General features: G+C 44.4%; 1 protein-coding gene across 1 annotated transcript; it reads right to left on the bottom strand.

The window, feature by feature from the left end:
- Positions 1-224: 224 nt before the first annotated feature.
- On the bottom strand, positions 225-431 carry LOC137353598 (small integral membrane protein 45). Its single transcript, XM_068019958.1, has one exon. It carries the CDS (start codon positions 429-431, stop codon positions 225-227), a length of 207 nt encoding a protein of 68 aa, XP_067876059.1.
- Positions 432-17,381: the final 16,950 nt, after the last annotated feature.

The raw sequence follows: 17,381 nt of genomic DNA, 5'->3' as shown, positions 1-17,381 counted from the left end.
AAAATAATTATTGCCTAGTATCCGCATACTGGCATCAAATTCACAATCAGCTTTAAGGACAGTTTTCTTTACAACCTAAAAATAAACTTTAACTGTCATGTAAACGTGAACTGGCCTATTTAAAGAATTTGGTTATTCTTAAAGCTCAATTAAATGCTTATGAAACATTTGAGAAAATAAGCTTATGATTATGTGGTTGTGCATGGATGGTTGTGATTGGAGTTTCAGACCTCTGGTGGCCTGAAGCCAAGATTGTCCCGGATCATTAATGTTTTTCGGACTTCCCTCTCTGTGATGGGCCTCTGTGTCCGCCACTTGTGAGCCTCTTGTAGGCCGGGCTCAAAGTAGTAAATGCAGGCGCCAAACCCAACCAGGATTAGAATGGAAATCATCAAGTAGACAGGGACGAACCAGTCCAGGAAGTGAGGCATATCTGGAAAAGAATGGAAAAAGAGTTTTGTGAAGATAATTTTGTCCTTGTGAATTTCTTTTTATTCGGTTAGAGAAATCGATGAAAGGGTTAATGAGTGATTAAACCATTGCCTTCTGAGATCCAGTTTGAATAGTGCCAGATCACAATGGCTGGGTCAATGATGAAAATCAATTTTCCCACTGAGTTAGAAGTTCTTGGACTGAAACCCAGTCCAGGGTTGTAAGCAGACACTCTAGACCAACAAGTCAATGCAGAAATGGGCCAGTGCTGCATTGTCAGAAATTCTGTCCTCTGCATGGGATGATAGACCTGCCTTACTGATCAATTTTGAAATTGTGCCCTGTACACCCAAGACTAGGTCATTAATATATATCAAGAAAAGCAGTGGTCCCAGTACCAGCCCTGGGGAACCCCACGGTATACCTTCCTCCAGTCCGAAAAACAACCGTTCACTACTACTCTCTGTTTCCTGTCAATAAGCCAATTTCGTATCCATGCTGCCACTGTCCTTTTTATTTCATGAGGATCAACTCTGCTGACAAACCTGTTGGCTGGAATTTTACCCCATCCCAGCAAGCCGGATGGTGGCGGGGGCTGGGAGGGGGGGTGCGGTGGTGGCATAAAATGGAGCGGGAGACTCCGGGAGGCCTTCCCGGCCCACTCCCACCTCCGCCCCACTTTATGTGGGCTGCGGGCGGGGGACGAGAAACGGGCCGCCCGCCCCAGGCCAATTGAGGCCCTTAAGTGGCGTCCGGTAGACGTGAAAGGCCGCCCAGTGCTACCTGGCAGCCTTCTAGCGCACCGGGGGGGCCTGACAATCAGGCACAGGGTGCCCAATTGAGGGCGGCTTCCCCAATGACCCCTAGGACCCGAGACGACCCCCTTTCCCCCAAACTAGCACCCTTGCCTCGCCGGGCCACGATCGGTCTGCCTGGCAAGGCAAACCAAACTTACCTTGGTCCAGGCTCCATGTCCTTGGCTGGGATGCAGTCCCAGCTCAATGAGGCGGGACTTCCTCCCTCAAGTAAAATGTGAGTCGGATCCCCGGGCTGGGCGGATGTGGGTTCGCCATTGACTTTTATATCGGTGGCCAGCTCCCATCCGCCCATCATAAAATCCAGTCCATTATGTGGCACTTTATCAAATGCCTTTTGGAAGCCCATGCCCATCAACCGTATCAACCCTCTCTGTTACCTCATCAAAAAGCTCAAGCAAGTTAGTTAAACATGATTTGCCTTTAACTAATTTGTGCTGGCTTTCCGTAATTAATCCACACTTGTCCAAGTGACTGTTTCTTTTTTTCCTGGATTATTTTTTCTAAAAGCTTTCCCATCCAGGGTATACTGACTGCCCTTTATTTGCTGCAGTTGCTGGGTTTATCCTTGAACAAGGGTGTAACATTTGCAATTTTCCTCTGGCACTATTCCTGTATCTAAAGAGGATTGGAAGATTATGGCCAGTGTGTCCACAATTTCCTCCCTTAACTTCCCTCAATATCCTCGGATCCCATCCAGTCAAAGAACAAAGAACAGTACAGCACAGGAACAGGCCATTTGGCCCTCCAAGCCTACGCCGATCTTGATGCCTGTTTAAACTAAAACCTTCTGCACTTCCGGGGACTGTATCCCTCTATTCCCATCCTATTCATGTATTTGTCAAGATGCCTCTTAAACATCATTATCGTACCTGCTTCCACCACCTCCCCTGGCAACAAGTTCCAGGCACTCACCACCCTCTGTGTAAAGAACTTGCCTCGCACATCCCCTCTAAACTTTGCCCCTCGCACCTTAAACCTATGTCCCCTAGTAACTGACTCTTCCACCCTGGGAAAAAGCTTCTGACTACCCACTCTGTCCATGCCACTCATAACTTTGTAAACCTCTATCATGTCGCCCCGTCACCTCCGTCATTCCAGTGAAAACAATCCGAGTTTATCCAACCTCTCCTCATGACTAATGCCCTCTAGACCAGGCAACATCCTGGTAAACCTCTTCTGTACCCTCTCCAAAGCCTCCACGTCCTTCTGGTAGTGTGGCGACCAGAATTGCACGCAATATTCTAAGTGTGGCCTAACTAAAGTTCTGTACAGCTGCAGCATGACTTGCCAATTTTTATACTCTATGCCCCGACCAATGGAGGCAAGCATGCTGTATGCCTTCTTGACTACCTTATCCATCTGCGTTGCCATTTTCAGTGACCTGTGGACCTGTACGCCCAGATCTCTCTGCCTGTCAATACTCCTAAGGGTTCTGCCATTTACTGTATACTTCCTACCTGTATTAGATCTTCCAAAATGCATTACCTCACATTTGTCCGGATTAAACTCCATCTACCATTTCTCCGCCCAAGTCTCCAACCGATCTATATCCTGCTGTATCCTTTGACAATCCTCATCATTATCCGCAACTCCACCAACCTTTGTGTCGTCCGCAAACTTACTAATCAGACCAGCTACATTTTCCTCCAAATCATTTATATATAATACAAACAGCAAAGGTCCCAGCGCTGATCCCTGCGGAACACCACTAGTCACAGCCCTCCATTCAGTAATGCACCTTCCACTGCTACCCTCTGTCTTCTATGACCGAGCCAGTTCTGTATCCATCTTGCCAGCTCACCTCTGATCCCGTGTGACTTCACCTTTTGTACCAGTCTGCCATGAGGGACCTTGTCAAAGGCTTTACTGAAGTCCATATAGATAACATCCACTGCCCTTCCTTCATCAATCATCTTCGTCACTTCCTCAAAAAACTCAATCAGGTTAGTGAGACACGACCTCCCCTTCACAAAACCATGCTGCCTCTCGCTAATAAGTTCATTTGTTTCCTGGAGACAATTTATTGATTTTGCCAGTCACTGCTTTCTATGGTGAAATGGTACAATGAGATTTTTGCTGATGCTTCCTTTGATCACAATCAATTGCATTAAAATAGTACAATGTCACTTAGTGGTTTGTGACATTGGGTGTGGGCAATACTGATGATGAGCAATCAGTCGACCAGAGGGTCTCAAGCCATGTGCATATACAACCACTTTATTTAAAAAAAAACCCTTTTCAAAATATTTATATGTTCTAATATTAATGTTACTGATCTGGCAACATCTCAATTTTCAAATTCTTATTCTTGTTTTCCAATCCATCCACAGCATTCCCCTTTAAGACATTCCTTAAAACCTAATTGATCAAGCTTTTGATCACATCTCCAAATGTCTCCTTACGTGGCTTGGTGTCAAATTTTGTCTTGTAATACTCCCATGAAGTGCCTTGGGACATTTTACTATGTTAAAGGCACTATATAAATGCAAACTGTTGTTGTAACTCACTACATGAAGTGATGGGAACTAGTGGAAATGGAAAACACTGGACCAGATTTGCTCTTAACTGAGACTTGTTTTGAGATAGAGTAGATGCTTGAGTTCTGTTTACTATGAAGCACCTGTCCCGGCCAACATTTAGCCCTCAACCAACACCTAAAAGCAGATTTTCTGGCTATTATCTCATTGCTGCTTGTGGGAGCTTGCTGTGCGCAAACTGGCTGCCGCGTGTCTAACTTTATAACAGTTACAACACTTCAAAAAATACTTCACTGGCTGCAAAGCGCTTTGGAACATCCTGAGGACATGAAAGGCGCCATATGAATGCAAGCCTTTCTTTCTAAAAATAGAAGGGCAAAATTGAAATGGCAAGGTGAGAGGATTAGAGTGTACCTGCTCAATACTCAAGGGTGACGTGCAGGAGAGTGCATGAACTCAACTATAGCCTCAATTTAACTTCAATAAAACCTATTTCATTTCTGTTCAAGGCTGAAATGTCCAGAAATATATTCTAGGAATTATCTCTGTGTATAACCGATTGTGGTTGGGGAAATTTGCACAGTGTAGTGAGTGCTGCTGTTCTGAAACAATGCACGGAGAGGCTGCAGCAAGTATATGTGAAGTTACAGGTGGAGGTGCTCACACTGTTAGAGGGTGGACTGAGGTCTGAGGATCACTTTCTATGTAATCTTCTGGTAGTCAAAATATTCTGATATATGTCTCCGTGCGCATGACTCAATGTACTCTAGGGCAGAGAAAACATCAGGCTTTAGGTTTTGGACTATCTTATTGGGATGGCCTTTATGCGGACTTTTAAAAAAAAATTAAAGTCGGGGGAAAAAACATGACATTGAGCCACCTAAGGAGACATTAGGTCAGATTGACCAAAAGATGGGTCAAAGCGGTAGGTTTTAAGGAGGGCCTTAAAGGAGGAAAGCAAGGTGGAGAGGCAGGGAGGTATAAGGACGGAGCTTAGAGCCCAGGTAATTGAAGGCCACCAGTGGTGGAGCGATTAAAACAGGGAATGCTCAAGAGGGCAGAGTTAGATGAGGGCAGATATCTGGGAGTGTTGTGGGGCTGGACAAGATTACAGAGATAGGGAGGGGCAAGGCCATTGATGGATTTGAAAACAAGGCTGAGAATTTTAAAAACAAGATTTTGCTTGACTGGGAGCCAATGTAGGCCAGTGAGCACAGGGGGAAAAGGGGAACAGGACTTGTAAAGGGAAAATTTGCAGGTCTGTGGAGAAAGAGAAGGGGAGTGTGACTACTTGGATAGCTGTTTCAGAGAGCCATCAATGGCACAGTGAGCTGAATGGCCTCCTTCAGTGCTATATGATTCTATGTTGGTGCAGTAAGTTACACACTAATCTTTCATTCTTCTAAACCCAGCCCATACTGATGGAACAAAAGACTGTCAGTTGTAAATGTGCTATGCGACAGCAGTTTGGATGGTCTCGTCCCAGGCTCCCAGACAGCATGGGGCCGCATTTCAAAACTACCTATAATTTTATACTAATAAGCCTTGCCCAGCGAGGCTCTGGATTGTCTGGCGATAGAACGATGCGCATTAAGACACTAAAGAGGTTGGGCCTGAGATAAAAGAAAAAGACTTGCATTTATATAGCACCTTTCACGATCACAGGATGGGCCAAAGTGCTTTACAACCAATGAAGTACTTTTTGAAGTGTAGTCACTGTTGTAATATAGAAAACTCGGCAGCCAATTTGCACACAGCAAACTCCCACAAACATCACTGTGATAATGACCAGATAATCTGCTTTAGTGATCTTGGTTGAGGAATAAATATTGGCCAGGACACCAGGCAGAACTCCCCTGCTCTTCTTCGAAACAGCGGCACGGGATCTTTTAAATCCACCTGAGAGGACAGACAGGGCCTTGGTTTAACAGTCTCATCCAAAAGAGGACACCTCTGACAGTCCAGCACTCCATCAGTACTGCACTGGAGTGTCATCCTGGACTGTTGGGCTCAAGTCCTGGAGGTACATCATTGGGACAGAATATTGAATGATTTACTCACACTGCATCTGACCTGGGAGTGCTTGACGTTGACACGGAAGCCCTGATGGAGTCGGGGCTCGTGTCAGAGAACTTTGCTGATTTTAAGCTATGTTGAAGTTAATAGAAAGCAACATCAGGCAGGGTGTAAACCGCGAGTAAACCCATTTCTGCCCCCTTCCTGCTGACTGGGTTAGCTTAAAATCAGAGCTCCAGTATCTGAAATGTAAAACTGTTCCATCGCTCGCCAGTAACATCCCTTACCTCGGCCAGCACAAAAAAAAAATGGAATTGAAGGTTTGTGGCGTTTGTGTTTCTAAACCAAGCACAGTCCCGCCAGCACTGTGCAACTATCAAGCTGATTTACGTCAAAGGACTGTGTCATTTTCCCTATGCCTCAGTGAGCCCAGCAGTAACGATGTCCTGGAGGCTCACTGCCTCATTATGCACATCTAGTTGAGCACTCAGCTATTACCTACTTAAGAAATGGCCTCTTGCAACTGTTTTGTGCAGAAGTCGTGTTGAAATAGCATAGCTTCCACTCAATGATAGATTTGTCTTTTCATCTTGTTACCTGCCAGGTTGGTAAATGGATGTTTGTTCAATGTTTGTCCACAAAGATTAATGCGACAAAGTATCTCTTCGCTCACGAGACTGTTCTATAATCTAATCATATTTCCTCCAATCAACAGTATACCTAATGCTACTGGAGACAAAGTGCTCAAGTGCAAACTCTTGTCAGCTACCAGCCTTAACATTGGAGGCTCCTGTAGCCATGTTTGGGGACAAAATATCTTCCCAGCTCAAACCAGGCCACTGATGCAGAGGGGACGAGGGCCTTTCTACATTGTCTTTTGTCTCCTCAGCCTGGCAAGGATCCAGTGTTCAATTCAGAGGACTGTAAAAATTTAGAAGAGGTTTAGCTTAGTTTAGTTTAGAGATACAGCACTGAAACAGGCCCTTCGGCCCACCGAGTCTGTGCCGACCATCTGTACTGTCTTTCCGAAGGTGGGCCTGACTGGTTGAGTAGGGGTGTCCAGTCCGGGGTTGTGGCCTGGACACTTGGATAGGAGGGAAGGAGAACATTTTAAACCTTTGTTTTTAGAGCGCTGCCCTAAGGAAACAGCGAGAGGAAGACTCCCTTCCTTCTGAGGGGTGCCAGCTTGTGCTACCCCTACTGGACTGGCAGGGATAAAATAGAAAATGAAAGTAAACTGGCCAGGAATATAAAAATAGAATGTGAGAGCTTTTACAAATATACAAAAAGGAGGAGAGTAGCTAAAGTGAGCATTATTACCTTAAAGGCAGAGACTGGAAAAGTTATCATGGGGAATGAGGAGATGTTGAACAAATATTTTTGGCTGGATTTTAAGGACCCCTTGGTCAGGATTCGTGGCTGGGGGCCTGAAGATAGCCTCAGATGAGGCCCGCCAGGGACCTTGACGTCGGCAGGGCCCAGCCCGATCCTCCCGGCGACGGTGAGGCACTCGTGGCGGCTTCACTGCCACAGTTTGAATATTTAAATCAATTAAATTAATTAATTTGAATATACTTACACCTCCTCTTGATGACCCACCTCGATCTTCAGACCGACGGCCAGCACTCCGCGCCTTCGGATCCCCGTTCCGGGGAAATAAGGCACAACACTGGTGGGGAGTAGGGGAGGAGGTAAGTTTGTCAGTGTGGGAGGTGGAGGCGAGGGGGACAGGGTCAAATTAACATCATGGGTGGAGGGGATGATGCGAAGGGTTGTAGTTTAAAGTTTTGGGGGGAGAAAGTCAGATGGTAAAGGTAAGTGTTTTTTGGGGGGAATGGGTAAATTAATTTTATTGTTTTTGGGGGGGTGGGAGAGGGGCAAAAGAAATGTATTTATTTAATTTATTCAATCTATCTGCACAGGCAGCTGATGCCATTGCCAGGGACAGACAGCCCAACCCCTCCACATGATTGGGGGGCGGACAGCTATTTAAATGAACCGCCACGCTTGAGATTGCGGTGGCTCTTTGGTGTGTGGCCCACCCTCTTGCCGCCAATTTATAAAATCCAGCCCTTTGTGTCTGTCTTCACAGTAGAAGACACAAATTACATACCAGAAATAATGAGTAACCAAGGGCCTACTAACAGTGAGGAACTTAAAGTAATAAATATCAGCAGAGAAAATAAGAGAAACTTAAGGGATTAAAATCTACCAAATCCCCAGGACCTGATGACTTATATCCTACAGTTCTAAAAGAGGTAGCTGCAGAGATAGTAGATGCACTGGTTATGATTTTCCAAAATTCCCTAGATTCTAGAATGATCCCAGCTGATTGGAAAGTAGCAAATGTAGCATTGCTATTCAAGAAAAGAGGGAGAGAAAAAACAGGGAACTACAGGCCAGTTAGCCTGACATCAGTCATCAGGAAAGTGCTGGAGTCTATTATTAAGGAAGTCTTAACAATGCACTTAGAAAATCATAGGATGATCTGACAAAGTCAAGATGGTTTTACGAAAGGGAAAAATGTGTTTGACAAATTTATTAGAGTTTTTGAGGATGTACCTAGTAGAGTAGATAAAAGGAAACCACTAGATGTAGTATACTTGGATTTCCAAAAAGACATTCCATAAGGTGCCACACACAAGATAAGGTTTCCTGGAACTGGGGTAATATATTAGCATGGATAGAGAATTGATTAACGGACAGGAAGCAGACAGTAGGGATAAATGGGACATTTTCAAGTTGGCAGGCTGTGACTCGTGGAGTGCTGCAAGGATCAGTGCTGGGGCCTCAGCTATTACAATCTATATTAATGAATTAGATGAAGAGACAGAGAACAATGTATCTAAGTTTGCTGATGATACAAAGCTAGGTGGGAATGTAAGCTGTGAGGAGGATACAAAGAGATATAGGTTAAATGAATGGGCAACAAGGTGGCAGATGGAGTATAATGTGCGGAACTGTGAGGTTATTCACTTTGGTAGTAAGAACAGAAAAGCAAAATCATTTTTAAAAGGCGTGAAACTTGTAAATGTTGATGTTTAGAGGGACTTGGGTTTACTTGCACAAGAAACACAGAAAGTTAGCATGCCGGCAAATGGCATGTTGGCCTTTATTGCAAGGGGATTGGAGTACAAGAATAAGGAGGTCTTGCTACAATTGTACAGGGCATTGGTGAGACCACACCTAGAGTACTGTGGGCAATTTTATTCTCCATATATTTTTTATTCATTCATGGGATGTGGGTATCTGCCCATCCCTAACTGCCCTTGAGCTGAGTGGCTTGCTAGACCATTTAAGAGTCAAACACACTGATGTGGATCTGGAGTCACATGAAGGCCAGACCAGGTAAGGACAGCAGGTTTCCTTCCCTAAAGGATATTAGTGAACCAGATGGGTTTTTACAACAATCGACATGGTTTTATGGTCACCATTAGCCTAGCTTTTTAATTCTAGGTTTATTAATTGAATTCAAATTTCACCATCTATCGCATTGGGATTTGAACCCATGCCTCCCAGAACACTATCCTGGGTCTCTGGACTACGAGCCCAGGGTCATTACCACTATGACACCACCTCCCCCAGACAGGATATTTAAGGAAGGATATACTTGCCTTGGAGGCAGTGCAGCGAAGGCGCACTAGATTGGTTCCTGGGATGAGGGGGGATGAAGGAGTTGTCCTATGATGAGAGGCTAAGTAAATTTGGTCTATAATCTCTGGAGTTTAGAAGAATGAGAGGTGATCTCATTTAATCATACAAAATTCTGAAGGGGCTTGACTGTATGGACACTGAGAGGTTGTTTCCCCTGGCTGGGGCATCTAGAACACTGGGGGCACAGTCTCAGAAAAAGAGATCAATCATTTAGGACTGAGATGATGAGAAATTTCTTCACTCAAAGGGTTGTGAATCTTTGGAATTCTCTACTCCAGAGGATTGCAGATGCTCCATTTAAGGCTGAGATGGAAAGATTTTTGGCCTCTCAGAGAATGGAAGGATGTGGGGAGTGGGCAGGAAAGTGGAGTTGAGGCCGAGGATCAGCCATGATCCTATTGATTGGTGGACCAAGCCTGAGGGGCCGTATGGTCTACTCTGCTCCTATTTCATATGTTCTTATATTACCCCATCACACTCTGTGGCCTGAAGTGGAAGGTAAACAATTGTTCTGCCTTGTAAGCCTGGGCAACCACCAGCCTTATCTGAATAGGGTGACCTCCCATTGACCCTGGAGACTCTGATGTGGTGAGTGGCGGATTTCACCAATGGACGTGCTCCAGGTGTAACCACCGGGATGCTGTACCATGGCAACTTTAGCCGCACAGTGTTTAAATGTAACACTATTTATAGCTCAATATTTTAAAATGAGCCTCTGACTCCCAGACATGAATCCCATGGGAGCAAATGGGTACACTGTGTGATAACAGCATCACACCATCTTCTAGTACGCCATCATTACCTCAAATTTTGTTTTAAAACAAGTAAACAATGGTAGTAGACTAGATTGTCACTGAAAACACAACTGGTTCACTGATGTCATTTTAGGGATGGAAATCTGCTGTCCTTACCTGGTTTGGCCTACATGTGACTCCAGTCCCAGACCGACATCAATGACTCTTTGATGTGGCCTAGCTAGCCATGATTTGTTGTTTTAGAAAAAGATACTAACTGCATTATTACATGTGTAGATTACAGTCAATCACTAACTTTCCGCCATAGGTCGCAATCACAACCCAGTGTTGTCTGAGTGTAACTGGAAAAAAATACTATGAAAGCCCACACTATGGAATAACAGGATGTGAGACTGCTCCTCTGATTCCCGATACAGTGAGATCCTGATTTACATCATGCCACCCTGGGCCCTTCTTTCAGGCACTAGCCCCACAGGAAGAGGGAAGAGAAAGCTGTTGTAAAAAGTAGTACAAAAACAAATACTGCAGACGTTGGAAATCTGAAATAAAACGAGCAAATGCTGGGAATACTCAGCAGGTCTGGCAGCATCTGTGGAGACAGAAGCAGAGCTAACGTTTCAGGTTGATAACCCATCAGAACTGGGAAAAGTTATCAATGTCATAGGGTTAAGTAGGTCGAATGAGGGAGGGTGGAAAAAGAACAAAAGGGAAAGTCTGTGATAGGGCAGAAGATAGGAGCCATTAAATGACAAAAGAGTTGGTGGGGCAGAGCCAAAGGGAGTAACAATGGGACACATAAAGAGACAAATTATATGTCCAGAGGAGGTGTGAGTGAGTTCTCTTCCTAAAATTTTAAGGATTTGTTGATGGGATTTCAAGGCCGTATTTATTGTCCATCCTTAGTTACCATGAGGGTACTGAAAATCAGTCATGCAATATGGGGCCAGAGTCAGGTGAAGTCAGATCAGGTAAGGGTGGTAGGTAGCTTTCCCTGAAAGAGTTTCACATGTTCTTTCCCACCCTCTGTAATGTTCAGTTTATTGCTTCAGGAATGTGTGGAGTTGTTGCAATCTGCTGAGGTGTTGCATTAGATATGCTTTGTATAAATCAATAACCAGGTAAAACTGTGTAAACCAGTTGTTAAGGGAGTAAAGAAGGTTTGAGAAAATTTCCAACCTCCACAAACCATAGGAACAGGATGAGGCCATTCAGCCCCTCGAGTCTGTTGCTCCATTCAATAAGAACATGGTTGATCTGTACTTCAACTCCACATTCCTGCCTTTACTCCATATCCCTTACCTAACAAAAATCTATTGATCATAACCTCACAGAGACAGCACCTCTCAGTAGATTAGGTGAATTGTTCTTGAAATTATACGGAGTCTGTTGCTCTTCTATACTTTTTTTTTTACTGATTTTAGTTTCTTTCAATTAAACTAAGTATTGACTGAAAAATTGAATTTGCATTTATATGGAATCTTTCACGTTCTCAGGCTGTCCCAAAATGTTTCACAGCCAATGAATTATTTTTGAAGTGCAGTCACTGCTGTTATGTAGGCAGTTGTGGCAGCTAATTTGCCCACAGCGAGGTCCCACAAACGGTAATAGTTGACCAATTAATTTGTTTGGATGGTGTGGCAGAATAAATATCGGCCAAGGCACCACGAGATCTCCTCATGCTCTTCTTCAACCTAAGCAGGCAGGTGGCAATAAATCCAAATGGTTCATTAATGTCCTTTAGGGAAGGAAACCTGCTGTCCTTATCCAGTTTAACATTTAATCCAAAAAATGGCACACTCAGTAACAGCAACCTCTCAGTACTGGAGTGAAGATTCACCCTAATTTAGGGCCTCAAGGCCTATAATGGGATTTGAACTCACAGTCTTCTGACTCAGAGACAAGTGTACTACCAACTGAGTCATGTTCAGTTTAATTGCTGGAATTGCCACATTCTGCCTTCACCTTGTCAAAAAAAATCTATTCCAAATATTTGCTCCCTTTACCTCAGCTGATGTAAGTGATTTCTCTCTGCTATAAATACTAGTTTACAGAGCACCACAAGGGGGTTACATAAGCAAAAGCTTTGCTTGACTGTCTAACCAAACAGTAACACTTGCACTCACTCTTGATAAAACAGTGGGTAGTGTAGTGCATGAATGCACTTTCAACTCTGGGAAATATGTCTGAATCTATCCTTTGCCTTCTTCCTAAACTAAATAATACTGGTATCATCTAATTATTATTTCTGGATTTACCTTGTCCACTTACAGAATCTTTTCAATCTCGGTTTTGTCCTGTATTTGTATCCTAGACACTTCACCCAGGTTTCTCAGTAAGAAGAATCTGATGCAGTGAAATTCTCTCCCCTGTTTAAAAAGCAACTCTTGAAGTGAAATAATTCCAGCAGCCCCGTGGATGTTCGTGAGATTACAACACCCAAACGATAATAACTTAACAGTCAGCTGGCAATCTTACTCAAAGTCCTCAAGTGTGTTATTAGTGCGGGAAATGGAAATGTCACATTAATGCAATTTAGGGTGATCGTCTGAGATTAAGACATTAATAGACAGAATAAAAGGAGCTCAATTCTGTGCATCGCTCTGACCTGGAGTTTTTGCTGCTGACACTTAAAGGTAAAGGTGGAATAAATCGTATTCCCTAAAATGAACATAAAGCATTTGTGATCAGGGCAAGTCTCTGCAAACCCGATGGGAGTGTATCTCCCTTTTAAGAGGGTCAGGTTGCCTTTAAGATGTGCAGACTAGCTGTGTGTGACCCATGCCAGCCACGCATACAGCTGGGCCTCCTGTTGAGGGGTAGCCAGTCAGCAGCACAGTTCGCACTGACTTGCACACCACAGTCATGGTGATGAACAGGCACCTGATATCAGGCCTTATTGAATTTTCCCCCCAATTCTGTTTGCCTGTCTTTCTCTCCCCCTCATAGAGTCATAGTCATAGAAAGATACAGCATTGAAACAGGCCCTTCGGCCCACCGAGTCTGTGCCGACCAACAAGCACCGATTTATACTAATCCTACATTAACCCCATATTCCCTACCTCATCCCCACCTTCCCTCAATTCTCCTACCACCTACTCACTCTCTCTCTATTGCTACAGCATTCTCTCTCTCACTCTCTCTCTGTCTCACTCTATTTAATGGATTACAAAAGGCATATCAGTGAATGCAGATGCCACAGAAGTGGACGGATCTTAAAATGAGAGCACACTGCTCAGCTGGAGCCTGAAGCTGATGAGCACGATTCAAAGGTCTCCCACCGAACCCTGATTAAACAAGGAATGACCTGTGGATTTGTTTCTGACACAATCAGATTTTGTGGCCTTAAGAGTTCCACTACATCAGCAGAATACTAATAACGTGTTTTTTAATCGGGTGGGTGGGATACAGGGCAGTTATGGGGGGGCGGGGAGCCTCGACATCGAGTTCAGATTCAGCCTTGTGTCATTTCTTGAAATCAAGTCCCTGCTCCGTATGACCTTCTCAAGGGCAGTTAGGGATGGACAACAAATGCTGGCCTTGTCAGCAATGCTCACGTCCCATGAAAGAATGAAAAGAAGGAATATCTCCACTCACCATGATATGTGGGTAAATGTTGAGTAATGGGTCCAGGTCAACAAACAGAAAACTCACTCTGTTAATGACTTCAGCTAGTGGAAATTTTTAAAAACAGTTTTTTCACAGGGTGTGGGCTTTGGCCTATAAAGATGGGGAAGCAAAAACGGTTTACAGTGAAACCTTTCCTCTCAGCCACTAACTGCTGCAGGGAGATTGATCACATCCTAGTTGTTAGGGTTTTGAATACAACTGAATGGGTTGCTGGGTCATTTCAGAGGGTGGTTTAGAGTCAACCACATTGCTGTAGGTTTGAAGTCACATTTTATTTTATTCTTTCATGGGATGTGGGCATCAGTGGCTAGGCCAGAATTTCTTGCCCATCCCTAATTGCCCTTGAGAAGGTGGTGGTGAGCCACCTTCTTGAACTGCAGCAGACCACCTGGTGCAGGTACACCCGCAGTGCTGTTAGGAAGGGAGTTCCAGGATTCTGATCCACTGACAGTGCAGGAATGGCAATATAGTTCCAAGTCAGGGTGGTGTGTGACTTGGAGGGGAGCTTACAGCTAGTGGTGTTCCCATGCATCTGCTGTCCTTGTCCTTCTAGCTCGAAGAGGTTGCGGGTTTGGAATGTGCTGTCGAAGGAGGTGTGGTGAGTTGCTGCAGTTTAGTTTAGTTTAGAGATACAGCACTGAAACAGGCCCTTCGGCCCACCGAGTCTGTGCCGGCCATCAACCACCCATTTATACTAATCCTACACTAATTTCATATTCCTACCACATCCCCACCTGTCCCTATATTTTTCCCTACCAACTACCTATACTAGGGGCAATTGCTAATGGCCAATTTACCTATCAACCTGCAAGTCTTTGGCATGTGGGAGGAAACCGGAGCACCCGGAGGAAACCCACGCAGACACAGGGAGAACTTGCAGACTCCACACAGGCAGTACCCAGAATTGAACCCGGGTCGCTGGAGCTGTGAGGCTGCGGTGCTAACCACTGCGCCACAGTGCATCTTGTAGATGGTACACACTGCTGCTACTGTGCATTGGTGGTGGAGGGAGTGAATGTTTAAGGTGGTGGATGGGATGCCGATCAAGAGGGATGCTTTGTCCTGGATGGTATTAAGCTTCCTGAGTGCTGCTGGAGCTGCATTCATCCAGGCAAATGGAGAGTATTCCATCACACTCCTGACCTATGCCTTGTAGATGGTGGACAGGCTTTGGGGAGTCAGGAGGTGAGTTATTTACTGTGGAATTCCCAGCCTCTGACCTGTTCTGTAGCCACAGTATTTATGTGGCTGGTCCTGTTCAGTTTCTGGTCAATGATAACCCCCAGGATGTTGATAGTGGGGGAATTCAGTGATGGTAATGCCATTGAATGTCAAGGGAAGATGGTTAGATTCTCTCTTGTTGAAGATCGTCACTACCTAGCTTGAATGCTACTTGCCACTTAACAGCCCAAACCTGACGTTGTCCAAGTCTTGCTGCATATGGACATGGACTGCTTCAGTATCTGAGGAGTCGCAAATGGTTCTGAACATTGTACAATCATCAATGAGCATCCCCATTTCTGACCTTATGATGGAGAGAAGGTCATTGATGAGGCAGCTGAAGATGGTTGGGCCTAGGACACTAACCTGAGGACCTCCGGCAGCGATGTCCTGGTGCTGAGATAATTGACCTCCAACAGCCACAACCATCTTCCTTTGCACTAGGTATGACTCCAACCAGTGGAGAGTTTTCCCCCTGATTCCCATTGATTTCAGTTTGGCTCAGGTTCCTTGATGCCACACTCAGTCAAATGCTGCCTTGATATCCCGGGCAATAACTCTCACCTCACCTCTTCTGTCCATGTTTGCACCAAGGTTGTAATGAGGTCAGGAGCCGAGTGGCCCTGGCAAAACATATAAGTCAGACCAGGTATGGATGGCCAATTTCCTTCCCTGAAGGGCACTCGTGGACCAGATGGGGTTTTCAACATTCCAGTAGTCACATGGCCATGATTACTGTTACTAGCTTTTTATTCCCGATGGTATTTAATTTATTGAATTTAAATTCCCCAGCTGACATGGTGGGATTTGAACTGAAATCTCCAGATCATTAGCCTAGGCCCCTGGACTATTAGTCTATTAACATAATCACTATGCTATCATACCCTGTGTCTCTATCAATAAAAAGCAGGAGAGGATCAGAATATCTGAACTGTTTTCAATCTTTGCCTATCAAGCAAATGTTTCCAACATTAGAAAAATAAGCGAATAAACACAAGGGAGAAAGGAATAGACAGATATGTTAATAGGGTTAGATAAAGAAGGGTGAGAGGATGCTCTTGTGGAGCATGGGCCTTTTGGGCCTGTTTCAGTAAATACTTTGTGATACTTTGTAACTATAAAGAACCCATATGTATTTACAATTCAATTTATCCTATTGAGCCCCTTGAAAGGGAATCATCAAATGTTTACAAAATTACCATTCTTTTGAATGAATATTTAATATACACAGTAGTTTCTATATTTCTCAGCAAAGTGGGAGCTACACAGTACTCCAAAGTATCAAACTTAGTCTCACTGATATGAACAATTCAATGTATTTAAATGCCCTTGAAACAGTAGCTCTTTTGGTTTTAAATGATTGACAACTCAATTTAAAGCAGAGCTGTCAATGATGTTTGTGACTGAACTACTGACCTTAGCTGAGTTTATATTTGAATGATGTGGCTTGGTTGCTCTTTCAGACAACCTTTGAGACAACCTCGCAAGATTTTGTATTCATTCCGGCTCCGCATATGAAGCTTAACTGCAGCTAGCTTTTCCAATCTTCCTGTCGCATTTATGGAATTAAAGGGACGGTCACCAAGCCAAAATTAGAGCAATTTTTGTCCAGCTGACATCAGGCTAGGTCAGCAGGCAAACATCACAACTGTGGTCCACAGGGCCTAGTGAAAATGTGTTCATTATGAAGTATCAGGTGTTGTGTGCTCACCATCAGATGGCTAAATTTCACCATGGCTGCCTAGGCGGTAATCTAGGGGAACAGAATGCCTGCCCCTGGTAAAACCTGCCTGATGTGCATCAGAGGAATTACTGCACAGATGGTGCATCACCTTTCTGAAGGTGTTAACTATGGCTCAGTGGGTAGTGTTATTGCCACTGAGTCTAAAGGCTGTTAGTTCAGGTCCCGCTCCAGAGATTGATGCATATAATCAAGGTTGATATTAAGTGAGTGCTGTACTATTGGAGGTGCTGTCTTTCAGATGGCATGTTAAAGTTTAGCTCCAACTGCCCTTTCAGGTGGATATAAAAGATCCCATGGCACTATTTCAAAGAAGAGCAGAGGAGTTATCCATGGTCTTGGCCAATATTCATCCCCTTAACCAGTGTCACGAAAGTAAGATTATCTGGCCATTATTGTGGAGCTGTTTGTGGGAGCTTGCTGTATGCACATTGGCTGCTGTGTTTCCCACATTACAACAGTGACCAGACGTCATTAGTTGCAAAGGGTTTTGGGACATTCTGAGGTTGTGAAAGGTGCTATATAAATTCAAGTCTTGCTGAAAGGATTGAGAACGAGAACGCACAGATTTAAAGTGATTGGCAAAAGAACCAAAAGCAATGTGAGGGAAAACTTCTTCATGTAGCGAGTGGACAGGATC

Source organism: Heterodontus francisci, chromosome 41, assembly GCF_036365525.1.
Source record: "Heterodontus francisci isolate sHetFra1 chromosome 41, sHetFra1.hap1, whole genome shotgun sequence".
Taxonomy (NCBI): Eukaryota; Metazoa; Chordata; class Chondrichthyes; order Heterodontiformes; family Heterodontidae; genus Heterodontus; species Heterodontus francisci.
This window is presented reverse-complemented; position numbering and strand designations above follow the sequence as displayed.